This window comes from Alosa pseudoharengus, unplaced genomic scaffold (assembly GCF_046254945.1).
Source record: "Alosa pseudoharengus isolate Yale_2024_CS ecotype anadromous, Long Island Sound unplaced genomic scaffold, YU_APseudo_1.1 YU_APseudo_1.1_scf_2, whole genome shotgun sequence".
Classification (NCBI taxonomy): domain Eukaryota; kingdom Metazoa; phylum Chordata; class Actinopteri; order Clupeiformes; family Clupeidae; genus Alosa; species Alosa pseudoharengus.
The window spans coordinates 44,906,496-44,921,920 of NW_027468663.1; the positions used below are offsets into that span (position 1 = coordinate 44,906,496).

The following is a 15,425-nucleotide window of genomic DNA, read 5'->3' on the forward strand; positions in this document are numbered from 1 at the left end:
CCAAGAGGTAGGCTACGGCAGTTCTACCAAATAATTAAAACTATTACTAAGGCTGTTTAGTGTATAATACTTCTACGACGTTCTGTTATACCTCTAACATCCTTTCCCCTGATAGTGACTATGTGTAGTAGGTTACTTCTACAATATGTCCCAAAATATTACAATAATATTTTGTCCCCAAAATGTTATAAGATTCCTATATTTTCTGTAACCCCAACATAACATAATTTAAATACTTCACTGTCTGTGTTAAATTAGATTCCTTTCTTTAGATTTCAAAAGGCAACTTTTAGCCTACCTTTATTATGCAGGTTAGAGTAGCCTAATATTTGCAGCAAGAGTCAACCTATTTCACTCTGATGAAGGTCATTTCTAAAAACATTCTATAGGTTTGTGTGCTCCAGCTCTTCCTTAGGGAATTGGGTCCATTGAGTGCTGCTGATTTGTGTGATTTATTGGCCATTTCCATGGCCATCAACCACAGATGTAAGAGCACTCTGTTCTAAAATCTTCCAACCTCCTATTTCTTTCAAGTTTGTTGTCATAGTAGTGATCCTCCTCTACCCCCTTGGACTTTGGAGACAGCCAACAATACTTTTAGAATGCCACAAACAGAAGAAAAAACAGGCAGCTGAGACCACAAAGACGATGAATACTTTTCTTAAAAATAACTTTATTCATTTTCACATCTCTGCTCTTCTGTTTGTGTGGATTTCCTTGTGGCCTTCATCTTCTTCAACAATTTCCACATCTTCTTTGTATTCTTCTTTATGATCTCTGTCTTGATCTTGGATGTCTTCATTCCATGGCCCCTGAAAAAATTGAGACACTTCTGGTCAAGGATTCACTAAGACAATTATCTGGGTTCAGACAGAGAACATCTTCTATCAAATAAATCAAGTTTCAAATAAACAATCTTAGAGTCAATGAGTTAATCCCTGATATTTAAGTTGTGTTTCTTCTAGAAAAGTAAATGAACAAGACAATGAGATACCAAAAATGTTCTTCAGAGTAACTAACCTGCTCAGCATTCTCCTCACTGTATGGGTCTTCTTCATTTCCCCCTTCCTTCCCTTTCTCCTGGTTATCCTCCACCATATCATCCCCAGCCTGCTGGCAACAAGTGCATGACTGTCATGTGCTCTGCAATCTACTGAAGAGGTGGTTCTAAACACCAAACGTTCAACAAAGACTATCATTTACCTCTTCCTCAGCCTCTTCGTATTGGTCATCCAGATTGTCTTCCTGCTGGTCTGGACTTCCTGCCATCTGCATAAAAACAAAATCAATAAAAATGCAAACACCATCATTGACATTATGCACTGAATATTTGCTCAGCAATATGTGTGCCCTGGTATGTTCTTCTTCATCTCTAACTTTTGATTCAATTAACCTAATAAGGTGGTGCATTGTTATGCTGTTTATTTCAGTCCTTCAAATTATTTCATATAGTAGCTTAAGATATCCTCTCATCTATCGGGGAGCTTTCTGAGGCATTATCCAGTCTGAGGTAGGCTATCTGTCAATCCTCCTTAGTGCTGCCTTGAGGTGCAGCCAAGCACAGTATCACATAATAATCTGCCTGCATTCCGCGGGCTGAGGGGGTCATGCCCTCCACTCTCAGCGGGGCCCCTTCCTGTTCCCTCTCACCACTAGCTGCTCCTCCTGGGCCACGCGCTCCTGGCTGCCGGTTGGTCGGCGGGCTGCAGGCTCTGCCCGGACCAGCTCGTCCTGCTGCTGCTGCTGCACCTCAAACTCATCCTCTCCCTGGTTGTTGGGGTCCTCTGCCGGATTCAGCACATCATCATTCAGGTCCTGTGTTTTTGATCGGGGATACACAGCATACATGTTCAAAGCCATACAACAAAACTTGCCTTTCTGTTACTGTTATTGTCAGTTAAGTGTTTTCATTGCTCAAATTTGTTCATAAATGAAGACATAAAAAATAAAGGGATGGTGAATCACCTTTTTCTGTTTCCTCTACTGTGCAGACAACAGACAACATTATATTGTTTTACAAAGAAACAGACAGTCTCATGAAAGTCTTATAAAACGTCAAATGTCCTCACCTTGGCAGGTATGCGAATGTCCTCAACCTCACCTCTGTCCTTATGACGTGGATGCAAGTCCTCTAAAAATAAATAAATAAAACAGGATTTTTAGACTTGCAGTCCACGTATTCCAACTGAGCAAAAAAAAAAAAATCCTTTCACTTTCTCACAAAAAAAGTCTTCCTCACCAAGGACGATGTCTGGGTTTAAGATCTCTGGCTGCCTCTTCTGTCTGTTTAGCCCATCTTTCCTCTCGTGTTCCTCATGAGAGGACAGAAGCTTCTTGCCAGGATCGCCGTCCAACACACCGTGGTGCTCTAGGCGACTACGCCAGCGCTGAAAGCTTGTCTTCTCTCGGCCCTCTCCCTTCTCATCCTTTGCCTCCTCTTTGACAGAATCCTGTTTCGGCATCACTGTCTGTTTTTTATCGTTCTCAACATCCACCACATCTGGTAATATGTGATGAGAGATTTCAGGCTCCACCTTTTCCTTGTTACTGGCCACCTGACAATGAGAAATAAATTCACATCTTGCTATTTAGTGTAGCTATACACTATACTAAGAACACGTACGGCAGCTTAGAGATATTACAGAATTTTACCAGAATTATCATGGATTTTTTTAATTCTTGTTTAATGGCTTGTTTAATGTATTTAACCACAAATTCCTAAAGCCAGCACAGATCCTATAAAACATTTTAATAATAAAGATTCAAACTGAGACCCCACTGAATTTGAGCATTATTTTAACAATGGTGGGTCATATAGGAGAGGTGAGGTCAGGGATGGTATTTATGATACATTTATTATTTCAAATACAACATTTTATAACATTTTATTTGTATTTTGTAATTTGCATTTTATTGGATTGAAGACAATGGCTTTGTATTATATATCAACATACTTTATAGGTGTGTATTTCTGTAGTTTAAAAATATTGCCAAATATTTTTGGTAAAACTTTCGGTGATGTGATATTTTTGGAAAAGTGCAAAACAATGAATGTAGCCTCTGACAGGTGCTGACTTAATAATAGTAATTTGCCCACACTTCTGATAAGAATATTGAGATTCAGGAAGATGACCCAGTGCAAGATAAGTAATGTGTAGGTTGCTCACACACAATACACCCCCTCTCTCACATCAACCTTAAATTTCTAATTGAAAATTTGAAGCGTCAGAAAACTTGAAGCATCATTTTCTTGACAACTTTAACCATCAGTTTCTTGAGAACTTCAAGCATCTGTTTCTTGAGAACTTTAACCATGTTTCTTGAATCAGCGGAATACATGGAATCCATTATGTGGTTCCCCTGCAACATTGCTCAAAAAGTTGCCTCATGTATCATGCATTGACAATGTCAGACTTCATTCTCTGTATTATATGTCTATGTGAGTGAGTTTGAAGGCATTATTTTAAGGTAATAGAACTGCATCTGGGTTGCTTTAAGCCCACATTCTGTGGCTCTCATAGGTTCGGTGGTTAGTTTATAGCACTTGACAAGTTCAGTTATAACTTGAGTCTTGACTCTTTACATCTCTGATACAGTAGGCTATGAGTAACAGGCAGGTCAGCATCTGATAGCAGATTTATGGCATGTCTCGTACTGTAGGCAGAGAAAGCTGTTGCTCTTAAACACTCCCCACTTTATCAACAGTCAGTGTAGTGATGAAGAAATAGATTAAATAGACATATGGAAGGTTTACAAGGTGGCAATGGCTCAGGAGGTAGAGGAGTCGTCCAGCAACTGGAAGGTTGCCGGTTCAAGCCCAGCTCCTGACCCTGTCGAAGTGTCCTTGAGCAAGACACTTAACCCCAAAGCTCCCGATGAGCAGGTGGGTGCCTTGCATGGCAGCCTCTGCCATCTGTGTGTGTGTGTGTGTGAATGGGTGAAAGTGAGGCAGAAGTCGATGAAACTATACAAATGCAGTCCATTTACCAAGGTGATTTCATGTCCCTTTTAAACAGTAACATGTTCCCAGTGCGTTGAGTAAATTTGTCTTGATAAGACTCCTTAAAATAAGTAAAAATCTTCATAGGTCATGAAGGTCTCTTCATACTAAAAACAATACCAAATATCTTTTATATAAGCACAGTCAGCAGTCATAGAAAAAAGGTTTCTATGAATCAAGCTATGAATGATCTATAAAAAAACTCCTTTATAAAAAACAGAATATGAGGGAAAAACCATAGACTGTATAAAATAGACCACAGACCCAAACAGACAGAATATACAGCTAGAGTACCTGGAGTATCAGTGCATCTAGCCTTTTTAGTGATTAACTTTGTAAGGTTTGATTCAGATTCGTCAAGATATTGCACACTGAATTCCATGAGGACCCTATGTGACCTTGACCCTTCACCCACTGACCAAGAGTACCTAGTTAAAAAGTTCTGAATACTGAATGCACAGTAGAGACAAATCATTTTTCAATTTCAATGTGGTATTTGCTAAAAAAGGAGAAGAAATCGTAAATATATGTTAATGTGTATGTGTTAAATAAAACAAATGTAGCCAATAGTCACACTAAAGCATCGTTGAAAAGGCACCTATCCCAATTATGTTTTCCTTAGGTCGCAAGGTAACACGTCAGAAAATGTCATGCTTTAGTCGGCATTTTGTCAAAAAATGCAGTTAAGCTACAAGACTACAAACTGTAGCATCAGAAATAACAGGTCAGGGCTGGTTGGTCAGTTTACGGAGTTGTTGTGTCCATACCGGAGTGAGGGCTTGTGTGGTGGTGTGCCCTGGCTGTGTGTGCGGGCTGGGTTTCATCTCAGGGGCTCCCAGGCCATGGATGTGAGGTGGATCTGCCCTGTAGCTGTGAGGCACAGCTTGGGTAGTGCTGGGAGACTGCCCTTTGAAACGCTGCAGCTCCACCACCTGGAGCTACACAAAAACAAAAAGCTGCATGAATTTGAAACACGTGAGTCACCCAGAAAACAACATGCAAAACCCACCCCCAAGGCAACTGATGAGGCTGACTTGAGATAGTCACACACATACATGCAGATTCATGAAATGTTAAATGATGAATTGCATGACTAATAGGTCATCATAATAATGTCCTGCTTTCTTAGCAATAAGCAGATGTAACGGTTCTCTACCTGCTGCTTTGAAGAATGGGAATATAATTGACATATATTTGATGTCATTTATATTTGTACAAATCATAACCGTACAAATTGATACTGACTTAATATAAAATATTCTATATTTTTGTGGTGGATCAAAGACATGGGAAGTGGAGTGAGCAATATTATTTACTTTAGTTGATTGCACCTTAACTGCACTAATGACACTAATAGCCTAACATTTTGTGTTTAGAAGCTGACCAGATAATGAAATAATGTATGCTGATGGAACATAAGACACAATGAAAAACAAACAAAACAACATCAGAGGCAGCCATAGCTTGTTTGTTGCTGCTGTGGTGAATGCTGTGGGTTTACTCTGTTCTAAACAGCATGCAATCAGCCATTTCACTTCAGTCCATCTGCTGTGTCAATTGTGCCACTGATGGTTAATGATCAGTCATCACATGCACTCTAGCACATTGCAATCTTTAACACAGACAGCAGAACCTCCCTGTCTACAAAAGGAAGGGGGGACCTTTCTATGTACAAGGGTATTGATTGAATGCTATTAGGTGGTCTTGATTTGAAAACCTACCAAGCCATGGGTTTCCTATAGTACCAACTGAGCCCCATCTCAGATCTGTCTCGTCAAAATCTTCGCTTCTAATAAATGACAAAGGAATACAAATACACAAAGCTGCAAAGGAAAAATTAGCAGGCGGTAACCGTGATTGAAGAGGCACTGGTGTATCACATTTCTAGACTTCTAACAGACAAGACTCAGGTTTAGTAAGGAGACAGATTGTAAGATTAGCATTCCTCATTTTAAAGTCTATGCAAAAACAACAGTTCAGCATGGTTGCAGAACTGTATTCAGTGTTATGCTGTTTGAAGAAGACATGCAGTAACAGACAGAATCAATGAAGCACTGCAGCTCTCATTCCTCAATCATACAAACATGCCTCATCAGATCCCATTTCTTTCTAGGGCACCCCATCACCTTTGCAACAGCAAGAGCACTCTTGTGATCCTCTACAGTTAGTTTAAGTTGATCATTTGCCGTCCTTAAGTCCTTGTGCTGCTGCTGCAATAAAAAAATAAAAAAACATACACATATTAAAATATTGCACCCTGAATATAGAAATATTCATGAATATATTAAATATGAATGTTTTTTCTCCACTGTTTTTCAGATATTAATAGTTTGACCGGACCTAACTGTTGTATTAATTTGTTCATACAGTGATTTGTCCCGGCATCATTTTGTGTAAGCAATAAACACCTTGTGAGGGTAACTGCTGCAACACTACAATTTCCCTTGAGGAATGAATGATTGAAAGCTGTCTATTTGTCTGTCTACAATAGGATACAAATTCAAGATGCCATTTATAATTCAGAGGGTCACTGCAGTCAACAACACTTTCATCAAGTCCTATTCCACATGCTTTAAAAATACATTTGACTAGTTATGAAGTTATAAGTTATAAGTTATGAAGATGGCAGTTAGATTTCAAATGAAAATATGATTGAACATTCTCAGTCAGGGCTGTCATATGTGTCTGACCCGCACATCCAACAGCTGAGTGCGAATGTCTTGATGCGCTTTCCTCAGCTGACGGTTCTCCTCCTTTAGGTTATATACATTCTCTGAAATTAATGAAACAAGACACACAACACATCGGATTGAGTGATTATGTTGATATGAATGTTTTGATTCATATCAATTTGATTCAATGATTCATAGTACAATAAGGTGGGAATAACTTCATGGGATGATCCCCTTTGCATTCCGCTTGCTCTTATAGGATTTACCATATACATTTTCCTAAATCCATCCAAAGCCAATATTGACAAAACTATACAAACAGTGTCTCGCCCCTATGTGGATATGACAGTCTGGGAATACAATTCACGGAAATATCCACATAAAATATGAATGCATCTTGGCAAAAACACATAATGCACTCCCTTGTGTATTTGTGTTTCTTTGTATTTGCCACTATAAGCAAACAAGTGTAGTTGGGCAAACAGCAAGGGCAACATAATGTTAGCTCACAATACAAGCAATATGACAGTCCAACCTCCAATGTTCAGGGCATCAACTATAAGCACACATAAAAAGGGCACCACTTGATATAGAAAATTCAGTTAAAAAAACATTACCATATTTATATGACCTGTGTGTAATTTTGTAAGTGTAATTAAATGGTGTCTAATTTAATATTAATACATGCAATAATCATTGTTAGAGGGCTTAACCATTCATATATGGTTATCATAAATCATATACTATCTGATATACTACCGTAATTACAATACTATCGCTGAGAGACATGGCTCAGGGAACACTAGTCACCTTTGAGTCTGGAGATTTCCATCTCTTTGGTCCTTTGGAGATGGTCAATCTGCTCTCTGTGTTCATCCAAGACTCGCTCGTGGTTCTCCCCTTGGTTCTGATGTTGCTCCTGCAGCTCATAGTACTGTTTCTTCAAGTCTTCATGTTGGCTCTAAAGTATATGGGAGATGACTTGGTCAATGTATGGCCAGACTCCGTTTCAGAGTCTTTCATCACAATTGTACATGGAGAGTGGGTGAAATACCTTTAGTATTTGATGCTGGCCCTGTAATGCATTGAAGCGATTGTTTGACTCCTGCTATTTCATTATAAAGAATAGACAAAAACAGCATTAAATTCTTTACAACATACCCTGAATTTATATCATACATTCTTATCCTCACATATCCAACCCACTGAAACATCCGGTAAAAGCCGGAATAAACAAAACATGAAAAACTAAGCCGTTTACAGTATATCAGGTACACATATTTTACAAGAGAAAAGATATCCGCACACTGTCGTACATGCTCCCAGTGCAGTTTAATCGGTACAATGTTTCGACCGCCCAGGTCTTCATCAGGTACACATATTTTACAAACCTTTTCTTTGGTCAGTAACTGTTCCGACTCAAGTTTATATGCAAGGTGATCTGTGATTGTTGAAAATAAGAACAAAGGATTGTTAGGGAATAACCAAACAACAATCCATGTGCATGTAATCTGATCAGACATTTAAAAACAAATACAGTATATGGCTTGGTCACGAAATTTGCAAATACAACCATAACCATTACATAACCTTAACCATAACTATAACCACATAAATGGCCACAATGAGAACTCCAGAATAACATTGGAGAGTCGATGTTGTGATCTGGTTTGGCTTGTACCATCTTTGGCCTTCTTGTGTTCCATTCTCTCCTTCTGTAATGATTTCTCCAGCCTGGACCTATGCTCATAGACCACTGACAGAAAGGAGGATCAGAGATGCTCAGAATAAGAGACAGAACAGATGAAATTCAAAATGTACTGCAGTTCAATTAGTGCAACTACAATCCATTGCACTGAACAACAAATGGCAATACACCATGTGCAAGTGGACTAGATGCTTATGTTATTTCTTTTAAAGTGTGAGGGCATTTTTCTCACCATGCAAAATATAGGCCCTACTTGCTAAATAATAAATGCATTTTTGCCTTAGGAGTAATAGAAAATATCATCCAAGATGTAACAGGCCTACTGCCAAACAGAGCTAATCTTCACTCTATCAATCTGAACATCATGATAAAAAAAAAATCTTAACCCATGGGAGAAGAGAATGAGATGAGTGTTGAGTTTGAGAGATAGAGAGAGAGAGAGAGAGAGAGAGAGAGAGAGAGAGAGAGAGACCATGTGTGTCAATATGTACACCGCACAAACAGCAGAAATACCACAATATGGTGATATCTCCTGTGCCTTTGTAGCTGCTAGTCTGGAAAACATATAGGCCCAACTTTTTCATCCATGTGCCAAAAACACATGGATGAAACCTACGCTATGAATTATGTAAAAAAAAACCCTCTGAACTATGAAAAACAACATAACACCTAATTCTGTTGTTTTCGCCAGTCTTTGTGTTTCCTAAATCCAATATCATGCAATGATTCCACACATCCTTTGAGTCTACAACAGGTAGGCCTATGCAATGCAACTTCCACCATACATGACACGAACAACTTGTCAGTTCCATCCAGGTGTGACGTAATGCCTTCTGTACGATACAGGCTATTGTTTAGTTTTACCTTGAAGTTGGGCCGACAGTGAATCCTGGTGTTGCTGATACTTCAGGGCCATCGCCTCCGTCTTTTTTAACTGCTTGTGCATCTCGTAAGATATCATGAATGCATACATACTTCCACAGATGACAGTAATAAGTAAAAAAGATTGAAATATTTTCCTCTGTCTCCTGGAACATACTCCTTTCCCCATTCTCACTTGAGTGTCTTCTGTCTCGCTTGGGTCGTCGAAGTCAGACACGATAGAGAGTGCGTCTTATTGTTCATCTGTTTTCTTTTTTTTACTATAGTAAATGCATAGTTTTCGCAAGTTTGTGTAAAATTGCTCAAGTCTACTACTGTTTTGCGTCGACTTTGTCTAAGGCTCTAGGCTACTCATTTTTCAGAATAGTTGTCGACTGTAAAAACAAAGCCCATCCCTCCGTAATCTCTTGGTAGTTTGGAGCCAAGGAAAAGAGGCACACAAATTCCACTGTTCACAATTTCTAATAGGCTACGTGTCACAGGACTGTGAAGAAGTTTTGAGTGGAAAGGTTCCTCTTCAGGAAGTCCCTCCTTCCGTATAGCTTAGCCGTACAGTTCTATTGAGGCATCTAAATCGTGTTTGATTTAATTGCATGACTTAGGCCTATCTTTAAGACAAACACAAACGTTGTGAATATAGCGCATCACATTGCATATGCAGCATCCAATAATGGAATAGCCTACTGTTATGTCAGTGCATGCATTTGTACAATGTATACAAATGCATGCACTCATTCGATTTTTCCCTAGTTCATTTTAATTATGTTTTCCTTTCACGTCTCTTTAGCATTATACACAATAATACATTAGGCTCAAGATGATGAGTTTTTTGACTTTTTGACTTTAATAGCCTACCCAACATCACATCACAGAGACCATGGCCTTGCAGTCATATGAATGAGTTCCTCTAAGGGGCACCAAAACCATTCAAATGTGAGTTCCAGTAGAGCTAAGAAGTGACTGCAACCTCTGTCTTACCTAAATGTTTGTCAAGTAATCATACTCTATGCAACCATTGTTTCAAAACACATTATCATGTTCAATAGACGTCCAACAGACTGATGATTATTCATAACTGGGCACTGTGTTTGTGTGTGACATTTTTAAAGGCAGCGGATCATTGGCAAACCCCGTCTCCACCTTGAACACAACTGGAAAACTCTCTTCATTGCAATAAACATTTCATGATACACATGTGGGCGTAATTTCAAGAGTGCCGTCAATATGGGCTGGGCATATGACTGGCAACGGCTTTCTTTTCACTGGCCTTGTGGTCAGACTGACAACATAATTCCCAGTATAGCAAACAGTTCTATAATGGGCCAGCCAACTATAAATGGCACATTAACAACAGAGAAAGAAAAAAAGTATCTGTTTTTGATTAGCACTGAACAATGTAAACAGTGTTAATTGTGAGGTATGTCTCCGAGACTAGACCGACTCCACCTTGTATCATTAAAATGTAGGCAAAGATGGAAAAATACACATATCATTGGTTTATTTGAAAAAACATTTCAGAGCCATGCTATGTTTCACTGGCCTTTATTTTAAAATACAATTATTTACAGGTACATTGATTTTCTTTTTCGTTCATTTTCGTAGTACACTAAAACTAACATCAAGGAAGTCTTTCTGTTTGCTCATTAGGCTATATGCTCCTTTGCATTTTCAAATTTAGGACCCTTTTAAGGACCACAGAATTGAATCGCATTCCATTTTGTATAATGCACATCAGCATCATAGAGTTGAGGGGAATCCAAATCTTGTGGAGACTGAAATAATGGTCTAAATCATAAGCATACATTTTGAGTTACTTTGAAAGGCTGATGAAAATATGTTGGTGAATTTATCTAGTAAATAATACATTGGCAAGTCCACCGTTACCCAGGTTATAACTAAAGGTCTTGTGAGGACCATTATCTGGGTTATAAAGGGATTTTAAATGAGTAATTCTTAATTTCATTTTCTATTGCAATAAATATGAACCCTCAAAGGAGATCTCCTCCAAAGTCCTCTTCCCCGGATATGTCCATGGAAAGACAGTCAGTTGATGTATTGAACATTGCCATGCAGTGTCATCTCCGAGACGCCCCAGCCAATCACATTTCCACGGCCATCACATGAGCCATCTGGTCTTGCCCCCTGTGAGATTCTCTCTGCAGGTAGGACACGGTCCCAAGCATTCACCGCCGTCATCTTGCCTGTGAAGGCCAGCATCGGGTCAATCTCTCTCTCCAGCCCGGGACCTCCCCGCTCCTGCCCCAGCACCACTGTGCCATCCCTAGGCAAGACATGCTCCTCTGCCACCCCAGAGGAGCGGGCAACCTGCTGCCCGTTGACCCACAGGGAAGCCAGGCCCTGGCTGGAACTCCACGCGCCACAGCAGTGCCACCACTGACCTGAGTCTGCCTCGCTCTGGGCCCCCACCAGCCGAGACTCCCCGCCGACAGTGAAGTGCACCGATCGGCCCGATAGGAAAAGCTGGAGCTCCTGAGGGTTCTGTCTGGTGCCGTAGGAGAAGAGCACAGTCTTGTTGAGGGACTCTGTCACTTTGGCCCAGAGACAGACTGTGAAGGAGCGCAAGGACATCGGTGTGTTGGGCCTCACTGTGGCAAAGGCCTGTTGAGAGCGCATGGGGAAAAACATGGCCATCTCACAGCCTGAGAAGCCCAAGAGAAACCCAGACAAAACAAAAGACGATAAATAAACAAATAAAAATATCAGCAACCATAATAATGAAAGCAATTATGTATCTTCATAGTACTACTATTGTGATAGTATAATATTGTAAATTAACTCTATTAGAAACATAATTTCGCACTAACCTGAGGGTATGTAATGAGAGGCAAATGACCTTTGGAAGACTACTAACTGTGCCTGCACTCTCTGTAGGTCTGAGGCTATGGCCAGGAGAGTCCTCTCCATCTTGGTTCCATCAGCAGATGTCGCATCCTGCTCCTTGGGATGTGTTGGCAGAGTCTTCATGGGCACCTGTCCCAGAGTCCCCCTGTGCCCATGCCTGCTCTCCAGCTTCGCCAGGCAGGTAGCCTGAGCCCTCTGCACATCTTGCAGCAGGTGGCGCGTGGCGTTGTGCTGCGTCTGGCACTTCTCCTCCGCCTCCCGGAGCTGCCGCTGGCTGCGCACGAAGCCTCGGCTCACCTGCTCGCCTAGCCCCGCGCAGGTGCCCTCCAGGGCGTTGGCACAGGCCCCGCTGTTGTCCGCTGACAGGCGCCTCATCTCGCCCCTCAGGGACTGGAGCTTTACTCGGACCATGTCGTCCACGTGCTGCAGGAGCATGTTTTGTCGCATGTGAGAGTCCTCCAGCATGATGAAGAGCTTATCCCACCTGCTCAGGTCCCGGGTAGCACAGGGTGCTGCCGTGGGGGTCACCGCTGAAGGAGTAAGGGACAGAGGGGAATCTTTCGGCTAAATAGTAGAGGCTTGGCTATAACTTTGTAGAGTGGGATTTTTATACACAAAATAACACAAGACGCACACATGGAGTTTATGTTTAGCTCTGGTTTAATCACAAAACATAAATGCTGTTGCAAATAATGGACTATAGAATATTGTCAGAACTGATCATAAAACGTTTGAGCTTCTATGGTTTGTACCATATGTCCAACATTATTCAAAATGAACACAGACAACCCGTACCCATTATTAACAAATTTAAACAATACTTAAAGCTCATGATCATAATTCCATTTATTTTATTTAGACAAAGCTTACTGTAGAATTGCTTATAATGGTGAAGCCATAATGAGCTGTCAAGTTGTTTCATGGACTCATAAAAAAGCCAGTTTTTCGCATTCAAATTTAGGTCTTCTTTTAAAGTACACCGTCTACTATTTTAGACTTCCACATTCACAGAACAATGTTTACATGTTCATTCTCAAAACAGAATAATAAATGTCTAGCCTTACCTTCTGAGGGGTCATCTTCTGAAATGTCATTGTAGTAGGAGTCTGCATAACTCACATCAATGTCCTCTCCATTCCCAAGCTCTACGCCACACAGCATGCAAGAGATGCAAACGGCCACTAATCCCCATGACAGACGCATGCTTGTTATTCTGTCAGACCAGCCTGAGGTGTGCAAGAGGAGTCAGTGCAGCAGCAGACTCTACTGCCCTCTCCCCCCCCACCTCGCCTTGGATTCCAAAAATCCTCCTTTGTTATCACTGGGCAGCCAGCTAGTCAGAGTCCCCTGATGTGAAGTATGCACTGGCCAGAGAGCTGACTGAGCTAACACGAGGCTGGCACTCTCTTTTAAGGCTGGCTCACGCGGGGCCCACGGATGTGAAATATACGGGGCAGTCCGTGGGAGATGCTCAAATATCACACAGCCTCTCCTGGTGGTTGGGCAAGACATGTTCGAGGGGTGTGTGAAGGCAGACAGAGCATGCAAGGAGGCAGGGAGGGTTTCATTTGCTATGGGAAGTCTGGCAGAAGTTATCCCAAAGGATTAAGGTTTGACTGAGAACAGAAGCTTTGCACATGCGCCTTTAATGAAAAATGTTTTGAGGAATTCTGACACTCAGATAAACTAAGAGGTTGTTTGAGCTTGTCAGATTATGTGGACAGGTTTCCATCATGCCAAATTAGACCCTCAATGAAAATATATACAACAGTCTAGCATCGCTCATAAGAAGAATGAAGCACTTGCATGTCATTTGTTTTTATTAAAAAATGAATTGGTAAATCATGTTAATCCCTGAGTGAATATACACCCCAAAAATGATGGATTTTTTTAAATCATTCCCAGCCTCAACACCTGGAAGTCATAATGTGGTATACTGAAAAATGCCCTCTCCTGCCCTTGCAGAGAAGACCTTTCCCCTTCACTTTTTAAATCAGATTCCAGTTGTCAGCACCATAATAGACTGTGTTCTGTCCACCCACCGCCAATGAGGAACACAACTGAAAAACAACAACCAGAAGTAATTTATAGCTGAGATGACATCCGCTTGTTAAGTCCTCCCACGGTAACCTGGGGCACATGGCCCTGTCTAGGGTGGGTCACGCCTGCTTCAGAGAGGATATGTCACAGGAAGGTTACAAACACCCATTAAAGCAGAAGGAGCAGGTGATTGAAGTTCCCAGGATCATGTATTGGACACATGGACAAATGGACACAACTAATCCATCCATTTTCTCTGCAGTCGCTGTTCTCTCTGTGTCTTAATCATTTGTCCATTGTCTCTTTATTCTTAGAATGAACAACACCAATAATGCATGCATGCTGCATTTCACTACAATAATGCACACTTTGCAAATAAAATAAGGCACATTGTGTACCCTTGATGTAATTACAGGGAACATGTACATGATGTTTGAGAAATGCAAGTCATGCAAATACAGCTAAAAATATTCAACATCCTAATGGGATCATATGCTCCAGTTCAAGGGGATGTATCAGGTCAATCACCAAGCACAGAGAAGCCAAGAAAATGGCAACGATCATCAATCAGTGTTTGTTTGTTTATATTTCTATATTGATAAATATTTAACTGCTAATTTCCTTATGACATCTGTGTCAAAGCAGTTATGAATAATCTAAAGACCTGCATATGTATTGAGGACTGTCAAAACAAAACCTTTATCCTCCAACTTTATCTTTTGGATCCAAAATGCATGAATTCCTGAATGCATGCTTGTTTTAATAATTCAAAATGTTTCACTCCGTTATGCATTCATAGATGCGGCTCCAAGACTCATCCATGTAGATGTCGCTCATGAGTTCCGTTGTACCATTTCTCCTTTCATCTCACGTCCTCATCGCACCCAGTGACTGGCAGATTTTCTAATGTTGACACTGCAGCCGGAACCTCCAGTGCCAGCTTTATTTAACTAACTCATCCATGATATTATAATCCCAATTTGGAACCCCATGAGTTACAAGCCGCCATAATCAGAGGACAGACAAAGTTATGCTTAATCCGGGTATTTTCTTCTTGGCCAAACAATATGACGCCACATGAACTCTGCTGTATGGTTTGGACATCTAAGCATTATTTTTTTTAAAGAAAAAAAAAAGGTTAATCCCAACATTTCATTTTTCAATATTTCATTTACATTTGCATCTACAGTGTAGAAGCAAATGTAAATGAAATATTATAATGATATAGGCCTAGGACAAACAATAATGTATTGGGGTCAAC

At 40.6% G+C, this 15,425-nt stretch overlaps 2 protein-coding genes across 5 annotated transcripts; both read right to left on the minus strand.

Moving 5' to 3' along the window:
* Window positions 1-564: 564 nt before the first annotated feature.
* Window positions 565-9,766, minus strand: golim4b (golgi integral membrane protein 4b). Of its 4 annotated transcripts, none has more exons than XM_076295186.1 (14): window positions 9,245-9,766; window positions 8,354-8,428; window positions 8,064-8,113; window positions 7,727-7,777; window positions 7,483-7,633; window positions 6,691-6,773; window positions 6,127-6,210; window positions 4,768-4,938; window positions 2,240-2,555; window positions 2,070-2,131; window positions 1,651-1,815; window positions 1,204-1,269; window positions 1,021-1,113; window positions 565-812 (listed from the first exon to the last, which is right to left on the minus strand). In XM_076295186.1, exons 1-14 carry the CDS (start codon window positions 9,429-9,431, stop codon window positions 684-686), a joined length of 1,683 nt encoding a protein of 560 aa, XP_076151301.1. In that variant the 5' UTR covers window positions 9,432-9,766; the 3' UTR covers window positions 565-683. The 4 variants fall into 4 exon arrangements, with proteins under 4 accessions (XP_076151301.1, XP_076151303.1, XP_076151302.1 ...); XM_076295188.1 differs by having other exon boundaries at window positions 6,697-6,773; window positions 7,727-7,780; XM_076295187.1 differs by having other exon boundaries at window positions 1,021-1,110; window positions 7,727-7,780.
* A 1,539-nt stretch (window positions 9,767-11,305) lies between these two features.
* ptx3b (pentraxin 3, long b) lies at window positions 11,306-13,636 on the minus strand. The gene is made up of 4 exons (XM_076293293.1): window positions 13,549-13,636; window positions 13,189-13,269; window positions 12,088-12,654; window positions 11,306-11,922 (listed from the first exon to the last, which is right to left on the minus strand). Exons 1-4 carry the CDS (start codon window positions 13,634-13,636, stop codon window positions 11,306-11,308), a joined length of 1,353 nt encoding a protein of 450 aa, XP_076149408.1.
* Window positions 13,637-15,425: the final 1,789 nt, after the last annotated feature.